The sequence below is a fragment of the Oryzias melastigma genome, linkage group LG16 (genome assembly GCF_002922805.2).
Source record: "Oryzias melastigma strain HK-1 linkage group LG16, ASM292280v2, whole genome shotgun sequence".
NCBI classification, from domain to species: Eukaryota; Metazoa; Chordata; class Actinopteri; order Beloniformes; family Adrianichthyidae; genus Oryzias; species Oryzias melastigma.
The window spans coordinates 5,400,991-5,420,746 of NC_050527.1; the positions used below are offsets into that span (position 1 = coordinate 5,400,991).

Consider the following 19,756-nt stretch of genomic DNA (forward strand, 5'->3'; position numbering starts at 1 on the left):
TCTGACAAAAAAGTATTTATTAAACACCCCCTCATTGACCTTAAAACTTTTTAATGACAATTTTATTGGAAGCTCTTCAGTTTTTCTATCTTTCTCATGAACTGCTTCAAAAAAAGCACTTCACGCTCTCTTTTAGACTCGATCATGCGCTATCCTCAAAACAAAATTCAGAATAAAAATAAAAAATAGAATAAAGAACACAAATAACACTTTTCTTTAGAAATTATTAGTTTACAAGGTGACACAACTTTTTTAGCTTTAAAAATACCTCTCTTTTCCATTTATTTAATTAGATTTTTTTAATTCAATTTTCCTTCTTAATTCCAAGAAATGGTTTTCACCAATATTTTTATTTTAAAATAAACCCCATTCTATTGTATGGAGTCCAGATGACCCAAGCATTATATTAACGTTAAAAAAAAATAATAATAAAAATAAATAAGATTTATATAATATGGATGTGTTAAAATCAAACTAACATCTCATTTGTTTATTTTTTTTCAGTGTTTCCTCTTATAAATCAGCAGCAGACGCTTTAGTGAACTCAGATGGCAAAGATTGTAAATCTAACAGCTCCCTCTTGTGGTGAACATTGGATACGACATGCAGGGAGGAGGCTCCTTCAAACCAAGTGAAACCTGTGGTTCAACACGAAAACACGTGCAAGTATCAGAGCCGAAAAAAGAAAAAGCTCAAGAGACGAAAGCAAATCGTATGTACAGTTTTTGTTTCCTGTTTTATTTGGATGAATGAAACACTTTCAGTTACAAAAAATTACTTAAAATGAACAACACTGTACAATGAACAAGCGGATTTATTTTTCTTCTTTTTTGGCTTTCAAGATAAATACACTAAAAGGCTAAGTTGCTACCACAGGAGGAGAGAAAAAGGTGCAGACAGAGGGGGAGAAGACATGGTGGGAAAATAAAAAGAAAGGAGTGATGGTGACACAAATCCACCTGCGCACACAAACACACACACTCAGAACCTAAAATAGGGATCCACTCTGACTGCTGTGACAAGGGGAATTAAAGCTACATGTGGTAGGAAGTTGGCAAACGAACGTCACAGTTGGCAGCACCAGTCTTGTGTCGCGTGCAATCTTGTCAGAACAACAAGGGATCTTTTTGTCTTCCAACAACCAAAACGCTCCACACCCAGGCTGTTTTCACACACACACAAACACACACACACGTGCACAGGTGTAACAGACCCCAACAGAAAAGCAACCACCTCCAGGGAAGAACTTCCCCTCGTGAATGTTTGACATTCGCACACAGACGCATGGGATCCACAAAAGATGGCAAAAGGTCGACGTCAGGACCGGACACGGGGGGTGACCCGGATGAAAACGGGGGGAGTCGGGGTTGGGAGGGGTAAAGCAGAACTCTGGCAGCACGAGCAGAGAAGACACAAACTCAAGAAGGATCCAAACAGCTACAAAGATACCAAGAGAAACTTCATTATCATCATCATCATTATCTTCGTTGTCACCATCGTGATCATCAGTAATTATGCGAAGTTTAAGATTATTCCAATGACAAATACTTAAAAATATACATTTCATCATAATTATTATTATTATTTTCCCTTTGGATGTCTGAGGTTAATGCTTCACAGACCGGCTCGCTAGGTGACGACCCAAAAGGGCTACAGAAGGCTTTGAGTCGAAGATCAAGTTCTTTGGTTTTAGTCTTTAACATCTGACTTGCTTTGCTGTGTTGCTGGAGAACCTTTGGACTAAAGCTGTTGTAGAAAACAAAGAAGAAAGAGATGAAGAGAAGGAGAGTGCGTGGAGGAGAGTGGGAGGAGGAAGAGGCAGCAGATCTAGCTGTTTTTTTTTAGCTCTCTTTGTCTCTCTGTCTATTATTGAGATACTCAGTCCCATATCGGTCACGTGATCATTCTGGAGGAATAGTTTGTGGGAGTTGCACCAAAAGATTTGGATCTTTTTGTGTGTGTGTGTGGGTTAGCTTCTGCACAAAGACTGGAAACAGGTGGGTAAAGCGGGTTGGAAACAATGAATCACTTTCAGCCACCAGTGTGGGGAGCTCCACTCCTTCTAACTGAGTACAGAAGTGATGCAGTGTCAGGTCGTAGCACTTCAGTTTCAAGGTTCAAATTGTACAAAAATGCTGTTTTTAACATGTTCTTGTATAATTCTCATAGTGGAGGACATATATAAAGAAAATTAAGCTTATTTATTTTTTTAATCGTTGTGAATCAGGAGCAGATTAAAAAAAAGCCGTACTGTGATGTAGATACTAGAAGTCGATGACTAATTTATTCGTTTATTAGTCGTTTTTTCTTTCCACTACGGTGGACGGTTTCTAACATCTGTCATTGTCTTGGACACACGTGCGCAGTAGTGCTAATCCGGGTTAGTAGTGATGACACAGGGCGTTTTAGGAAGGCTCGGGTACCATAGCAACACGCTCATTGTGTGGGAAACATAATAAAGTTTTATAAAAAAGTGTCCAGGTCAACATCTGCATATCAGAACCTGTGTTCTAAGCAGCACTACGGTGATCCATGAACACCTGAAGAGGGATCATCGGCTAGATAAGCTAAGCTAACATTAGCTTAGAGCAAAAAAAAAGCTAAAAAAAAGATGATAGTCTAAAACAGGGCCTCGTTTGATTCAATGTTGTTTTAATACCAGAAACTAATGAAGGAAAGACGCTGCATGATTCATGAAGAGTTTAAGAAACTATCATATTAATTGTATTTATTTGTCGTTAGTTTACAGCTAATGATTTGTGTTTTGCATCTAGTTTACGCACGACCCGATTATTCAACTAATCGAAAAAAATAATTAGTCGACTATTAAAATAATGGTTGTAGGAACAATCGCTGAGCTCTACTCCGTTCCATTCTGATGCATCCACCGGCAGATAAATAGATCCCTTTTCCTCGTTCGATCTGGCTTCAAACTGTACGGCTGGTTAGCTCCGATATTTTTCAACGGTAATGTTAGGTTGCAGTTGTGAGGGTCTGTTCGCTAGCGGGACAGAGTGTAAATAAAGGAATGAGTTCAGGCTTACAAAATTCTGAAGAACTCCTGCTATTCTCCAGAAAAGGGTTTTTAAATTTTAATCATAATTAAAAAACTATTAGGATCACTTTTATAATAAATCAAAAGATGATTGCAGTAAGTGAGTATATTTACTCAGACACGCACAAACAAGAAAGTTCTTGTTTGTGCACATTTGCTTTTTATTTTAGAACTGAAGGAACTAAATGGTTTACTAATTCTTGCTGCACCAGTTTCTTTGAGTTTCCTGTTTTTGCTTCCAGTCTTAGTGCAAAAAGCTGAACTGTACTTCAGAGGCAACCAACCAGAATGCTTTAAAAAATACACATCTGAATGAAACTGAGTAAAAAATCGGTAGTAGAAGTAGAGGGTAAAATGGAGGAAAACTAAAAGGAAAATCAGGATTGTAGGGAGCGTATACGTCGTGTTGGATCTCAGGGCAGGGCATTGACTTTGGTATCATTCAGGTTGGGGGTATCCCCACCACAGAGACCTGTACTCTGCATCCGGTCCCTTAAACCATGATCTTCACAGCCCACAGCAGCGCTTCCTCCACTTCCCCCCTCAATACACAAGAGAGACGAGAAAAAAGAGCAAAACGAGGAAATGGACTCTCAGTATGAGCCCAGATGTTTTGATTCGTGCACGCCTCCCTCTCCAACACTCCTCACATGCATCTGTCTGAGCGTGTCACCTAGCAACCTCGGTCTCAGCCACTCCCCGCTCCCCCTGCCCCAAAGTGGTCAGAGGACCCCAAAACCAGAAGGCGGGCCGGGTTTGGTCGCTCTGAGGCATAAACCTGAAGCTTGACGAAGCCAAAAGCAGATCGGATGTTCAATCTGTGCCTCAGAGCGGGGAGGATCTGGCTCAGGTTTGAGGAGAGGGCCATGTTCAAAGCTCAACACACTGCAGGGTGTTTTCAGGGGGACAAGGCGCGTACTGGGGAGCGTGAACCAGTGTGGCCTTTTTTTTATGGCACCTTCTAAAATCTTATGGAGTAAAACTCGTCGTTAGTTTTCAGCCACACCGGTCAGCATCCCAGCATCCACACTTGCCCACGAGAACCCCACATTTTAAAGCATTCATCTATTTGGTTTATCATCAAAGAACATGAGGTATATGATGAACTATCTCTCTTTTACATCCTTCGGTGGATGAGGAAACAAGGCATAAAAACCAGCATACAGAAAAAGTGGAAACAAAAGATCCAGAAACATAAAAAGAAAAACAGTCAAAAGCAAGAAAATACACCCAGGATTTCAAAATCACCCTCTGTTTTTTTCCCCTTTCATGTAAAGACATTTTTCCTATTTGATCTTCTTTTTTTAGGTTGGTTTTTGGTCGTGTAGCTGATAAAGCTTTAAGCGTGTTCCCCCTTTGGAGAAAACAGAACGGAAGCAGCACTGCGCCTCAAAGAGAGCCTCATGTTGTAACTCAGGCATATTCATCTTTTTTTTTCTTTGTCTTAATAAAAGCACACATTGGAAAGAGTACATCTGGAAAACAACCAAACTGACACGTTCCCGTTGAACCCAGAGGTGTTTGTCCACACAGTGCTGCCACATCATGAACCCTCGACCTCTCCGAGAGGGCTTTCCACACAACCTTTGCATTTATGCCGTCGAGAAAACCTATACAAGAAAACCTAGCACAAAAACATCCAATAATAGGAAAAAAAGCACCTCCAGAAATAAATTAAATAAATAGCAAAATGAAAAAAAGCCTAAATTAAAAAGAAATTCCAACCCTGAATAAATAGTACAATCAATCGTGATTAAAAAAAATGAAAAATCCAAAGAGAGATAGTTAAAATTTTTGGTCTAAAATCAAGTTATTTTCATCAATGTTTTAGGATCTTTTTTTTTCTCAGTCTTTTTTGTAAATTTTTCTTTTTAATACATTAGTGATAAGTAAGCAGTAGAACATAGATCTTATTTTCTACAAAATCTATAGAAGCACTAACAGATACATTCCGTCTAAGAGTCAGTGTGGAGAAAAAGGTTTCACCTTTAAGGTGCAAACCCCACATCTAAAGCTTGGTTTGGTGAAAAGATTCCTGTGTTTGCCTGGTGCGGGTCAAACCAAATCATCTTTGGAATACTGGAACGTTAACTTCTGAGCGTTCGTTTTGCTTCAAGTTGCTGTCTTTGGGGGGGTCAAAGTTGTAACTGCGGACACGACTTTGTTTGTTCACTAAGTGCAACTTCCACACGGCCCGTTTCTCCACCTTTGAGCGGAGAAAGAGCAGCTACTGTTCGGTTTTTGGTTTGACAGTTTTAGTGTTTTTGGCTTTTTGTGTTTTTTTTTATCCCCTTCGCCAAGACAGTCGTTATCTAATAAAATTCTGGAAGCTAAATTTTCACAGTATTTTTTTTTCCAACCACCTGATAAAAAATCTCTAGCACGACTACCAAAAAAAATAAGGAGCTCTCGTCGTAAGTAAGTAAGCGAGTATGTTATTCCAAATAAGTAATAAGCACTAAAGTACAGTACATAAAACGGCATCAAGAGACACAGCAGAGATAAAACAATCAGAACAAACCAACAGAAAAATAAAAACTGATTTCTTTTATAAGATTTCAGTTCAGTGAGGTCATTTGCGTTTAGCTCCATCCAGGACCAGAGAGCTGAGCTGGAGAAAGGGAGGCAGGGGAGTGGAGGAACAGTCTGTCCGTCTGCTCACCCGTCTGTCTGCCTGTCTACTCATCCACAGTTTGAGAGAGGGGCTGCAGCCCTGAACGCTAACAGAAAGACAGGCAGATGGCTTCTCCTCTTTCAAACACTGGCACTTTGTACTCCTCCCCTGTGCTCCCTCCAGCCACATTTGGTTTGGGTTCTTTTTGGTTTGCTTCTCCTTGGGTTGTGTGTTTTTTTTATTTGGTTTGGATTCATTTTTGGTATCCTCTTACAAAAAAAAGTATGACGCCACAGTTCAGCGAGTCCCGGAATAGCATTAGTCAGAGTAAAGGATAAGTTCCCTACCTAAAGCTTCCCACCCCACCCAAAAAAAGAGCTTTGGGACAGGCCAGGTGGAGGGGAATGCATCCCACTTCTGCCACCAAATGTCAGTATGTCTTTATTGTCTTCATGTCTTGGCTGAAGCTCTTTAAGAGAAGCCAAGTCTTGAGAATGCTTTGGTATCCATTCGAGAATTAATGGCAGTGTGAAAAATGAAATAGATGGAGGGATGATTGAAACAGACAAATGTCAGTAAACATGTCTAGACATAAAGGAGGACATGTGCTGATTGGAGAGGCAGAAATGAGAGCCAGCTGTGACTAAACTTGGCTTTATTGACTTATTAATCTCAAAGGTTGTTTTTTAGATCTCTAATCAGAGCCTTATTTCATACTTTGAGACGGATCAACACTTTTAACGAACGGTGTGAAGTTTCCAGGATTCCGCCGCCGAGTTTCCATTAAAGCGTTATGCTCAGGAGTTAGGAGACGGCGGTCCGATTAAGCCGACAAGATGTCAGACGTTTTACGTTGTAATGAATTTATTCACACCTTGAAATGAACGCTCTATCTGTGATCTATCGGCACTTTGTTGAGGGCTGTGACGAGCATTTTTTTCCCCCCCAAATGTTGTCATCTGCCTTCCTGTGGACGAGTTACAACACACGGCGTGATGATACAGAAATGCACGATGCAGACAGAGATGATGATAGTGATCATAACGAAACCCTGAAGCACACAGCAATAAATAGGGAGCTAAACAGACTTTTGGCACTAATAAATAATCAAAGGAAAAAAACATACTTCAGGTAAAAAATAAAAGAGATGGATGCTATCTAAGCTCTTATAACCAGAGGTAGGTAAAGAGACAGCAGTTCTAGCAAACATTATTGAGCTTGTGACAGAAAAACATTTACAAATTCATCTTGAGTGAGAACCTGCGAGACACATGAGCTGACACGGACAGGATGAGTCAATGGCAGGGTGGGTTGGTGCTTGCATGTTTGTGGGTGTGAGTAGCAGTAAAGTACTGGTCCTGGATAGCTTCAGTATTTACACGTCCTTTGAATAAAGCTTTTCTTTCCATATTTTTGGTTTTTGGTATTTGTGATTTTGGTATGGTTGTCTTTTTTTTTTCTTTTTTTTTCTTTGTCACCGAGTATTCTTCTTCCTCCTCAGGTAAATTTTTGGTTTAAACGTATCCTCTCGTCGCTTCCTTCAGACCCGCAGCTTTTCAAAATAAGATAATGATTAAAAAATGCCTAACAGTCCTCCTCTTCATTTCTTTTGTCCTTGCTGCCATTCCTTTGTCGTAAAGTAATCTTTTGTCATTTTTGGTTTATGCTCTTCAACATGCATCTCGGCCGTCTCTTCCATCTCTTTGCTGAAGCAGTCACTGGTTTGGTTTCCGTCTGAGAGGAAGAGCTGCAAGGTGCCACGTCGATATCACGTGTCAAAGACAAAAAGGTCCCATGCTGTCTCCTTTTCATCTGTTTGGATAAATAAAGACTTTTTGGTTTTAATCTTTCCCCTTTCGCCCTTTCCTCCCTTTTCCCTTTTTTTGGTTTCTTTCCCTTCCTCTCTCCTCTTTCATTCTTTGTATTTTTGGCATTGAAAGACTGGGAGAGAAAGAGGGAGAGCTGTTGCAAAAAAAATCAAAGGGAAAAAATGGAAGAAGAGCATCAGAAAGAGAGAAAGAGATCGCTTTGGTGTGAAAAGGTGAGGTTCTTGTATCCTCCTCCGGCCTCCTCCTTGAAAATCGACCTTTGGCGTAGTCACTCAATCTTGGCTCCGCCCAGGGATGGTGGGCTGTGGCCCATTTCGCTGGACAAGCATGAGGAGGCGGGGCTGGAGCAGGGAGAGGGGGAGCAGGGCGTGGGGCTGATGCTGCTGGCTGAAGGGAAGGGTGAGGCCTGGGAAACTTTGGCTACAGCACCGCTGGCCAGTCCAGCGCCGGGGTTCTGGCCCAAGTGGAGCAAGGTGGGGTGGTTGAGGAAAAGGGAAGAAGCCAGGGTGCCTCCTTGACCCCCAGAGGCCCCCACTATCGCCTTGCTGGCACCCTCAAGAGTGGAAAGAGGCAGCTGGCCACCACTGGCTGCTAGAGCTGAAAAGAAGAAGGAGAAAAGAAGCAGGAATGAAAGGAAAATCAAACTCATCTTCATCACTTTCTCCCCAAAGTTTAGCATAAAGGTTTAGCAATGACAGCACAGGAAAATGCAGATCTAAAGGATCAAAAGAGCAAGAACTCTAAAGCAATAAAACAAAAAGTCCTGCTGATTTATGGAATTCAAGCAAATGTATTAGCCACAAAAGTGAAGTAAAGGACCTGTAGCATTATTCCAATATGATAAATAAAAAAACACACATATATATATATATATATAATCTACTTTTGCAAACTCATCTGCAGAACTCATACACCTGAAAATCTACAAAAACCTCAAATTGTACAATTTCCTCTAATTGTTACAGAATAGGGGCTTGTTCTTCTCTGAAATGATCAGTTGTTATATAAAATACAGCTTAAATCTTTTTTAAAAATCTATTTATTCTTTCTGGTGTTTTACTTAAGTGATAAGAACATTTGCAACAGTTTTTCTTTTCTATAAAATGCACCAAAAGATGCCTTTGTTTTGTAGTTTAGAGCTGTAATTCATTTAGTACATTTTTTAATCATTACAAACAGGACAAAAAATATTAAATAGATTTTTGAGCAATTTGTAGAGCCTTTTTTCATTTAATTTATTTATATTTACATTTTTGCCAACAGGCTGAACCCCAAATAGGAGAATTATTCTATTAAATATATACATAAGAGGAAAGCCTACGTAGATCGGTGAAAAGACTATGAATTTTATAATTAACCAAACCAGGTAAGACAGTTAAATTGGAATTTCAAATTATGTTGAAGATATTTTATGTAGTTAATTAGAGTTGTGTTATATTTAAATTATTTTAATTAGGATTTTGCTGGTTTTCAAACTTCAACATAAATCTTAAATCTGTTTGTTGTATTTACTTAGCTGCACTTGGTAAATAAATTTTAGTCTTCCATTTGAGGGTTTTTTATTTAAATAAAATGAACTTTCTTTATGAAAAAATTAAGAAAAACCTTTTACAACAACAAAACCAAAACATAAAAGCCAATGAATTTCAGAAAATGCATGATTTGCAAACTGAAGAAAGATGATAAGTTGATGAAAAGTTTGAATTCTACTGATAAATGACGAGGCACATACTCACGCACAAACACACAGTTGCAAAAAAAGAAGACAAAAACAAGCCCTCGCACTGACATGAGCAGCACAGACACATGAACGGGTGAATTCATAGCTAGTGCTAAAGAAGGGGTCATATTTCTGCTCTTCATCTCAGCTGCTTTCGCCGTGGATGAGCGAGCACGCTCGGCTGTCTGTTCCTCTGCGTCTGCAGTCAGCCAGTGCAACCATGTGTTAATGTATTACTCATCATCCCACTTCTGCTTTTTACAACCCCCCCTTTTCTGATCCTCACCTCAAGAATGATTAAAAACAAGCTGAGATGAACTGATGCTGCAGAACTCGCTGCAAATTTCTGAGCTATTCTCGTTTGGCCTCCTAAGTGTAGGACGGAGGAAAAGGGGGATGTGTCATGGACAGGATGGATGTGAGCGTAGGTGGGAGACAAAATACCAGGAAAATAGACTAAATATATATTTTTTATAATAATAAAAAACTATTATTTAGATCTATCAGTGGGTGAACTTTTTCTGCTTCCTTTCCCTCTAGCGTCTCAGTTTCTCTCACACACCTTGGATAGTAGCCAGGGGATTGTTACCGAGGAGGGCTTGGTTCATCCCCGTGTTAACTCCCATCACATTGTTCCTGTTGTGGCACCCACAAGCGTGCAAGCATGTACACGAAGACAGGGCAGCCAGAGGGGGGAAAGGTGAGGAGAAAAAAACACAGCAGGTTTAGAAGCGAGGACAGGCGGCGGGTAAACGTCTTCCCCAGCACACGTAAAGAGCAGAAACCTGCTGACAGATCAGCTGGACGCACGACGAGAGGTTAGAAAGGCAGGAAGAGAGAAAGAGCACTGACAAGAAAACCTCGCTAATTTACATTTAAACACAATGTCAACGTTTCCATGCGTAGTTTTGTGTTTCTGTTGTGTTCACCTCAAGTTTGCAGCAAAATCGGTGATGTAGTTAGACATTTCACCGTTCTTTTTACCCATACGCCATAAACTGTGAACAGAAGATCACACAAACACACAGGGTTAAAGCATATGGAAATGTGTGCATGTGATAAATGAGAACCACAGGCATAGAAACTAAAATAATTTGAAAAAAAAAAAATCCTATTTCTTGTGTTGTTATTTTTAAACGCCACTCTAAAAAAAATGACATCTGTAAGGAAGTTCTGCAAAAGTGGGGTCAATTTAAATTCAGAATACAAATAAACATGGCGTCTTGGTGTTCAAAGTTAAATCTGGAAATTCCCCCCACTTAAAATAAGTAAATAAGGGAACAAAAAGGGGGGTTGAAAAATCAAGAGGATCAGCTCCGAGTTTCCTCATTCAGGGCCTGTTATGACTGTTTGAGATGAGTTATCCCTAACTGAAAATAGTAAATGCAGGATTCCCGGCCGTGTGCAGGGATTTCCTCTTACCCCGTGTTAAGGTTCAGTGTGCTGTGGCTGGGAGTGGCGGGGCTGGCCGTGCTGCGGGGAGGAGGTGGAGGAGTCGCCGGGGATGGTGCGGAGCTGAGAGGGGGGTGGGCGGAGCTGAGAGAGGGGTGGGTGGAGGTGAGGCTGGAGGTCAGGGGGCAGACGGGGGACATGGTGGTCACCGTTGTGCTGCTGAGAGTGGTCACGGCCTGGGACAGCTGGCTGGACATCTGGTGGAGGAAAACGCGTAAATAAAGGGGTGTAAAAAGAAAAAAGGGGAACGAGTGTGTGGATATGGGATGTTTACCATGTGAGGGCTGTAGCAGGGCGGTTTGTGCACTTGTGGGGCAGTGGGGGGCTGGCTGGGCAAGGGAGGGGTGGCACTGGTTGGGTTGATGCGCTTCTCTTTTTGCCGGCGGTTGCAGAACCAGACTCGGATCACCTCCTTCTCCATGTTGAGCTGCTCTGCGATCAGCAGGATCTCCTCAGAGGTAGGCTTCTGGTTCTGGAGAAAGATATGAGACAAGTGCTGATTCTTTGATACATCAACATTTTGCACGTTTTTCCAAGAGAATCTGGCCACAGAGAAAAAATGTGGCGCTCAAAAATGTATAGCCAGAAGTCCCTCCCCCTGCCAGAGCCGGACTCATTGGTCGGAAGTCACCCGGAACCCCCCATTTTAAGCTTTCGACCTTTTTTTCCAGTTTCTACCTTTTTCCTGTGTGTTCTTTGGGACACTCTCTGTCCCAAAGAAAAAAAAACAATTTCACCGACTCAGAGAGCTGATTCACAGAGAAAAACTGGTATTTTGTCATCTTTTTCTATGGAGTTAAAAGGGTGTAAGTTTTACAAATTGAAACACTTGTTAATATTGACTTGGAAGAAATAAAATGATTAACATTCTCTGTCCCATTTGAAGCTAATCTTGCACACTTAACTGCTAGATAGTTACAGATTATTCACATTTAAAAGCTGAAAGTTTTCAAGATATCATACTTAAAAGGGTTTCCTAAAGTCCAGGAAATTTCCACTTATGCAACCGACTAAAGTGGCAAAATTTCCGCTTCCGGCTAGAGATTGATTCTGGCGCCATTTTGCGTGTGACCAGAGGCCCCTCGGTTTTTCTTACCGTCAGAAACGATCTTTCCAGAGCCACTCGGACGTTTGTCTCTATGCTGGTTCTCTTCTTCCTGCGGCGACCTGGAACCCCTTCAAAGCCCAGAGAGGGAGAGGACAGGGAGCTGGGGCTGGGCAGGGTGCTGTCTATAGACATGGTTTCTGAGACACATATTCCACCCACGTTAACACAACAGCAGCTGCGCATGCAGATAGAAAAAAAAAAAAAGCTTCGGAAAAGTTCCAACCTGCATCATTGAGCCACTTCTCCAGCAGTGGCTTCAGCTTGCACATGTTCTTAAAGCTCAAGTTGAGAGCTTCAAAGCGAGAGATGGTGGTCTGACTGAAGTCATTGCCGTACAGCTTCCCCATGGCCAAACCCACGTCTCCCTGGCGGGAAAATGAAGGACAGTGAAGTTCAGTTTGAGCAAAGACCGGAGACGTCCTCCGTTGTCTGTCCGCACCTGTGTGAAGCCCAGTTTGATGCGTCTCTGCTTGAAAGTGCGGGCGAACTGTTCCAGCTCCTCCAGGTCGCTGGGCTCCTCGGGGTGGGAGGTCACCGAGGGCGCCATGGTCACACCTCCACTAGCACTCACATCTGCCGTCTTATCTCGCTGCAACACCAAACACACGAAAGTGAGAAAGCAACAGAGGTGTTAGGGTTTCTACTTTTCCACTGACTAAAACGCTAACGTTCCCTCCCACCTGTGGCTGGAGTCCCATTCTCGTCGGTGCAGAAAGGAGGCTCCCTTGGTTTTGCTGAGGTAGCGGTATAAGATTTGGTGTTGACAGGAGTCCTGTTCAAGAAAAGAACCAATTGGTGAGGCTTCAAAACATGCACATCTGCAGCTGAAAAAAGGGGGCATCCCCACCTTGTTGACACTGCTGTGCCTGTGGGAGGAGAAACTGGGACTGGAGAGGATGACCCGGCACAAACACCAACTGCTGGAGATGCAGCAACTGCTGAATGTCCTGCCAGGGAGGTGGTGAGAGGCGGTTAGTCATCAAGATCAAAGATGGTGCAGAAACAAACAACAAAAGAAGTGTTGTGATTTACTGGGGAGGATTCTAACCAGAAGATGGAAACAACAAGAAAACCGTTAAAAACAAAATGAAAAGAAAGAAGCAAAAGCAAAGGGAGCCATTAAAGGCGCTGTTTCTGATTCTGTGGACCCACAGAAGTTCCTCAATCAAGCCGGCGTTCAGGCTTTGATTGGCAGTCCGTACCTGGGCGGTCAGCTGGATTGGTTGGGAGAGGGTGAGCTGGGGTGGAGGAGGAGGTGGGACGGGGACACTTTGGCTGCTCTCTTCCTGTGTGCTCTGTCCCTGGGACTGCGAGTGAGCCTGCTGGCCTGCTTGCTGCTGCTGCTGGGCCTGCTGATTTGCTGCTGCAGCTGCTTGAGCTTGCTGATTGGCCTGGGCAGCTGCACGGGCAGCGTGGGCCGCATGGGCTGCATTGGACTGCTGCACAGCGGCAGCCAGGAGTTGCGCCTGAGCCTGCTGCAAAAGCAACTGCTGCTGTGCTGGCAGCAGGGCTGTCAACTGGCACAGAGGAAGGGAAAGATCGAGAAGTAGCACGAAGAAGGAAGCCCCACATGAGGAGAGACAAAGAAAAGCAAAGTTTTTTTTTTTTTTTTAAAGTAGCACCAGAGAAGTGAGTGAGGCAAAAGCAAAGCAGACGACTGGCCTTTGTGTGTCCGTGCGATCTTACCCCTGCAAGCTGGGAGCCGGTCAGCATGAGCTGTGTGTGTTGCAGGGCCGTCTGCTGAGGGGTCGGGCCGTGGGAGGGGGACAGGCCTGGGGACATTTCAGTGCACTCGTCCATTTTGTTCTGCAAATTAGACAAAACATGTAAATTAGAGAGAGGATATTAAAAACTAGACTATCTGAATCCTATTACCGTATTTTCCGGAGTACAAGTCGCAGTTTTTTTAATATTCAGGAGTGACTTATTTGAGTTTATTTTTTAGATCAAAAGGGTTATATTTTTGTTATTTTCCCAGTAAACATCAGTTGACTTGTAGCAGTTATTTCCACTAACAATCGCTAGAGGGCGCTGCACCTGAAGTATTTGCTACTAACAGCAGCAGAAGAAGTGTCATCCAAACTTGATATTTTTCTTGTACAGGTCAAAAGATTAGTATTCTTGCATTTCTTTATTTATTTATTTTTTCAGATATGTTTTGCTTGGCAGATTTGGCGACTTATATATGGTTTTCTTCTTCTTGATTAGACATTTTTTCCTCTTGCGACTTATACTCCGGAAAATACAGTTTTAAAGACCCACTCCAATGAAAATTGTGTTTTTTTTAACATGTTCTTGTAATATTTTGATCATGATTGGGGACACATATAAAATAATTTAAGATTAAAACTGCATTTCTGAGTATTTCTTAATTCCAAATGTGGTACATCAGGTGCAAACGAAAAAAATGGGGTATGAAAAAGCTTGCAGCTGTGATGTGGAAGCTACAATCAGTGCTAATGCATCCACTTGCAGACAAATAGATCCATGTATGTCTTCGTTTTCCTCGTCTGAGCTGCCATCTGGATGGATAGCTCCAACCATTTTTGTTGCACCGCTAATGTTAGCTAGGAGTTATGAGTGGCTATAAGCTAGTAGTATAGTGTAAACAAAGGGATGAAAGGAAATAAGTGCAAGTCCTGTAGCTCTGAAGAAACTATGTCCTAGAAAATTTAATATTTTAAAAATATACTTATTATTTTGCCAAAAAACGGCAAAAGCATAATTAAAATACCACTGGGAACACTTAAATGGATTAAAGGATGGTCGGAATTTGACTTTATAAACTGCATCTGAATTTTCTCATTGAAGGTCTTGAGAGGGAAAAAAAGACATTTACCTCTGAAAGTTTTATCATAAGACATTTGTGAGAGTTCAGGCGTGTGTAATCTCTGACAATACTCTTGTCCGTCCTAAGTAAGCTGATCTTGAATGTGTCTCTGCTCTCACACAATAGGATGATCTTTTTTTTCCCACCAGAACACGTATGTTTGAACAACCAGAGGGACTCTCTTCCAGCTCAGTCATTTGCATATCTGCGTCGGTTCGAAAATGATTTCAGCTTGTGGTGAAAGGAGTAATCCCTGCAAGTCTTAATAGTTTAACTCAGAGTTGGCAAAAACAAGAGTGCCATCATACTCTCGAGCTCTTTGTCAGTCTGTTTACGTTGAAGACTGGGTGGAGAGGCGACACATTATCAACCTCAACATCCACAAAGGAGCAATTCAGAGCATTGAAAGTGGCACAAAGATGAGGCGGCCATACTGTCAATACACCTACAGCGTGACGTTGGGACACAAAAGATGCACAAACACAAAGCCAGACTCGTGCACAGACATGCACAGGCGGCTAACTCACCGCTCTGGTAAACACCACGGCAGACTCACCTTGCTGCTGCTCAGGTTTGGGGACAGGGGAAAGGAGCCGACCTTCATGGACTGAGCCTTTAAGAAGATCACACACAGATATCACTCATCTGTGTGTCTTTCAAGTGAATTTGACATTTTATTTCTAACATTAAGCCTCAAAATGACGTTTGCTGAAAGATGAAAATAATAGTGGGAGATCATTTTAATAATCACAACACTCACACATACCTGGTGATTTAATTCAGATCCATTCCGCTCTAAATCTGCGTGGGGAGGAGAGGAAAAAGTGATCAATCACAGAAGCCGTTTATAGTTTCCAGTGCGCTGCATGCGACAGCCAAGATCGAACCAAGTGCGTTTAAATGGCTGCAAATCTCGCTTACCCGCGCCCTCCATCGGGGAGTCGGCCCCGACCTTCTCAACCTCCACTGGCTTTGACATCATGATATCTGCAACAGGAAGACACAGAAGTTCCTAAATACGAGGGCAGCATGAAAAAAACAGGTGACACAAAGGGAAAGAAGATGGCAACGACGGCGATCTTAGATTTGTTGAGGTTGTGTTTTCAGGTCACGGAGAGAGGCCAACACACTGTACACCAAACCATACAGCTGAATCACTCGCTGCTGATTCCAGCCCACATTCATGCCCACATTCATTCACTCTTTCCAATCAGCGGTTTAACATAGGAGTAGACCCAAAGTGTTTGCTTGTTCTAAATTTAACCCGAGGTGTTTTCGTGGGAGGACAATAAATGTCTTGTGTCGTGTGTCATTCGCCTTTTGCTTGACAGTGTGCTGGGACAGTCCCCTGGGCAACAGTCATGAATGGAGGCAAGCAAACGATTTCACCTCTTATTATGTTCATCACAAAAACAAGAGACCTGTATGTGCACAAGTGGAGGACAGTTTAGACAGAAGACACAGGAGTGGGATTGTGTTTCTGTGGACGATTGTTTGGTTTTCAGGGTATAGTATTATGTAATGTCAAAACCCCTTTCTGTTTGTCTGAAACCACAAACTGTAAAACAACTTTTCACCAATTGAAGCTTTATTTTTTTTCCCCCTCTTTTGAGCACTTGACAAGTAAACGCACACACAAGAACACACACACACACACCGAGCTACTTCCCTTTTGTGAAAGCATGCAAATCTGCCCCAACGACCAACTAATTATATCTGCCACCTGCATAATAAACTCCGTCTCCCTCCTCTTTTCTCCGCTTTAACTGTCCTCCTCTCCACCTGACATTTCTCACGAGCAGCTCCACCGCCTCAGGACAGATTCACCAGATTATTCCATCAAGTGGTCAAGCATGGCCACCAATAGGGGGCAGCAGACACCCATGGCTCCCCTGACCAGCTACACCATTTCTATTTTCAACTGGCCACCCCTCACAAACTATTCTTACCAACAGAGAAGTTCAGTGATCAGATGGGGCAGCACCAATGCAGAACGTCTGTTTAAGTGACAAACTGGTTTAGAGAACTTTTTTTTTTTTTTTTGAGAACTAAAGAAGGATTTCCCTTAAAAAGTCTCAGCTAATTTTGCACCATGTAAGCAAAATATCTATGCTTACTGTCACTCTGGGGTTATTCCTGCATCACACATGGAAGCAGTTTTTCTTCTGATGGAAACACCTGAACAAAGAAAATATAAAAAGAGTCCTCCACCTCAAATCACAAAAAAGCATCACCCTAAACATCACAGGCAGAAGTGCTGAGACTGTCATCATGAGCGGTGTGCAGCGCTAAAGTCGCATAAAGAGCTGCAAACGTGCAGGCCGCCCTCCTGCTGTGCTGCCCGCTGGCAGGACACATGGAGATGCTGTTGATTCATAGTTAAAATCGGCTGACAGACAGTAGCCCGCTGGATAATGTGGTCAGTAATACAGTGCTGGGGCAGTATATCAGCATGCTGTGTATTTTTCTCACTTCCCCTCCCGACTTCCCCTTGCACCGGGTTGAACGCTGAGTGCTAAACCCAACACTTACTGTCAGTGGGGCTATTAATATTAGCCTCCAGTCTCACTCTCTCTTTCAGTCCATCTTATAAAAGCTGCCTCTCTTTTTACTGCTGCACACACAACCAACTTCACTCTGCGCAGGTTTATAGGCATCAAGAGAAGACATCAGTCTGTTTTATGCATAAACTTTTTACAGAGATCATGAGAAGCTGTTTCATCACCTTTTGTCAAAGGGGCAGAGAGCAAAAAACTCTTTTTTCTTTGTGGTCCAACATAAATGCTGTATAATCCTCTGTCATGATAAAGTGATGTAAGTGAGAGAACGAGGAACAAGAACATGCGTGTTCAGTCTGGACTGTTTCTGTTATTCTCCTCTGGGTATTTTGGGTGAGATGAAACTTCACTGCAACCATCCTGAAGAACCCCCATCTGCCCCCGTCCGACCTCCTGAATCAGGGCGCAAACCAGAACCAAAAGCACTGGAAGGATTAAATTTAAAATGTTTTATAAACACGAAAAATTACAATTAATTTGAATACAAATATGTATTTATAATATTTTAATAACAATGCAGAAATGTACTTAGCTATACCACCAAAAATATTTTTAGATATAGTTTCAAATAATAATAATTATTAACTAGATTTTTAAAGATATTTTTTGTTTTATTTTTAACCAAAGCTTACAAAAAATGCAGCATAAACATATTTAAAATCTGCTTAAATTAATAAATTAATTGTGTGTGTTTGTGAACATATTTTCTTCACATTTCATATTTACATTTAGTCATAGATCTGATGCTCAAACCTTTATTTATTCACAAATGGTGTGTCATTTTGGGGCAACGTGGACATTTTGATTGCACGTCTTATTTCATCTTTATCTGTAGATACAAATCCATCTGAAATTTCTCTCATTTTCTGATGAAAAAGTTGTAAATGATGGTGTATTGTTCTTTTTTTTCATCAAATGTAATGGAAAACAATGAGGTGAATCTGATTTTACCAACGTTCAGACGTGCCGTGGTGTTCTGCTTGTTGCTGGGGGTGAGGAGAATATGTCAGTCAGGTCAGAGAAATTTCCCGGAGGTGTCAGCACAGCGGTCACGCCACGTTAAACAGTGACTTGATGAATGTTTTTACAACCATTAATTATCCCCCTATGGGTAAATAATGTTTCTCATTATGTTTTTTTTATGACTGACAAACATGAGCAAATTGACATTTAGAATATTTCTAGAAACTGGTGACTCAATACTTTTAGATCTTCGCTGTTGGTCATCAGTGACTGATTTTAGCAGAGAAAAGGCAAATTTTTTGAGTTTTTTACATATTTATTACCAAGGGTGATTCATATTTTAGGATGAATTTAAAGCGTGCACATCCTCGGTTCTTGTCTACTTTCAAAGCTGCACAAAACCTTATCAGACAAACTTTTTTTCTATTTTTAAATTATAAATTAATGTTGCAAAAAGCTGCAAACCGCTCTCATAGCATTAAATATCTACTTGATCACACAAACAGCAAAGCCACAGACTTGTAAGGGCTCTGACCTTTCCTTCTGTCTGCGACAGGCGTCCACTCATCCATCTCTCCATCCCTCATCCCTTCATCCTTCTTGCCACCTTTCACCCTTTGATGTTCTCTAATTAGCTGCGGCTTGTTGGACCCAGTGGTATTAATCAGCAGCAGAGACACAGCTCTTGCTCTCATTCACACACATGCGCGCGGGCCCTTTTTCCCAAACACCAGAGCTTAATTGGTCTTGGCAAATGAGGGCTGGGAAAGAGAAAAGAGCTGCACAGACAGCCACTCACCTGGCAACCACATACTGGAGAAGTCCTTTGCCGCTATTGCTGCCGTCTTGGTCATGTCTGTGTGAGCGCGTGTGGACCACCTGAAGAAAACTCACGCGCCCTCCCTCTGCCGCGCTCTAACTCAAAGGATGAGTGCATTAAATCATATAATTGAGTGAATTACCCCTCCCCTCCCTCTCTTTCTCTGTCACACACACACGACAGTCCACACCCCACCCCCCCGAGGCCCACCTCCTCCCCACATCCTGCAAAAGGCAGGAAGTAAGCCTCAGAGAATAGGAACTTAGAACTACAAGACAAAATAAGAAAGGAGGACATGCATTATAGAGTGGGAGAGAGTGAAAGAGTGTGGAGATCAAAAGAGATAAAGGAGGAGAAAAAGAGGGGGATGACGGGTGCGTCGGAAAGTGATGGCGCAGCTGGAAACAGCGACTCACACACCGACTCTGTCACTGAGACAAAAGCAACAAGCCTGGCTATAAAATGTTTGACAGTTGGCATCACGTGGAACCAAGAATGATTTATATTTTCAAACTCCACCATATACAATTATTCATCCACGCGCACACATCCGTGTGCCTCTCCGCTGAGTGAGGGGTGTCGGAGCACCCGTGGGTGTCAGGTGGTCTCTGGAAGGAGGTCTTCACCGACGACAGAAGATGTGAGACATGATCTCAAGCTAAGTTTAACCTCCTAACCCGAGTGGAAAGGAAAAAGTCAGTCGCAACACTCACTGTACCACTGACCACGCCGCAGTGTCAGCTGCGACTCACGCACATCAAGAGCTGTCACACGTGATGGGTAGATGAGGCGTGACAGTGGAACAAC

The 19,756-nt window shown here is 42.3% G+C and overlaps 1 protein-coding gene across 5 annotated transcripts in view; it reads right to left on the bottom strand.

The window, feature by feature from the left end:
- Positions 1-705: 705 nt before the first annotated feature.
- pou2f2a (POU class 2 homeobox 2a) overlaps positions 706-19,756 on the bottom strand; it is a 47,081-nt gene continuing 28,030 nt past the window's right edge. The window contains exons 1-16 of one of the 5 annotated variants that reach the window (XM_024267775.2): positions 18,929-19,099; positions 15,530-15,595; positions 15,375-15,409; positions 15,165-15,221; positions 13,465-13,584; positions 12,981-13,295; positions 12,626-12,725; positions 12,459-12,550; positions 12,218-12,367; positions 12,002-12,143; positions 11,767-11,915; positions 10,945-11,142; positions 10,641-10,867; positions 10,148-10,216; positions 9,781-9,854; positions 706-8,095 (exon numbers count right to left, since the gene is read on the bottom strand). In XM_024267775.2, the coding sequence (XP_024123543.1) occupies positions 7,767-8,095; positions 9,781-9,854; positions 10,148-10,216; positions 10,641-10,867; positions 10,945-11,142; positions 11,767-11,915; positions 12,002-12,143; positions 12,218-12,367; positions 12,459-12,550; positions 12,626-12,725; positions 12,981-13,295; positions 13,465-13,584; positions 15,165-15,221; positions 15,375-15,409; positions 15,530-15,595; positions 18,929-18,983 (2,178 nt within the window). In that variant the 5' untranslated portion in view covers positions 18,984-19,099 and the 3' untranslated portion in view covers positions 706-7,766. Of the gene's footprint in view, positions 8,096-9,780; positions 9,855-10,147; positions 10,217-10,640; positions 10,868-10,944; positions 11,143-11,766; positions 11,916-12,001; positions 12,144-12,217; positions 12,368-12,458; positions 12,551-12,625; positions 12,726-12,980; positions 13,296-13,464; positions 13,585-15,164; positions 15,222-15,374; positions 15,410-15,529; positions 15,596-18,928; positions 19,100-19,756 lie in introns of those variants that run through there. The other 4 variants (XM_024267774.2, XM_024267778.2, XM_024267776.2 and 1 more) reach the window with 4 other exon arrangements.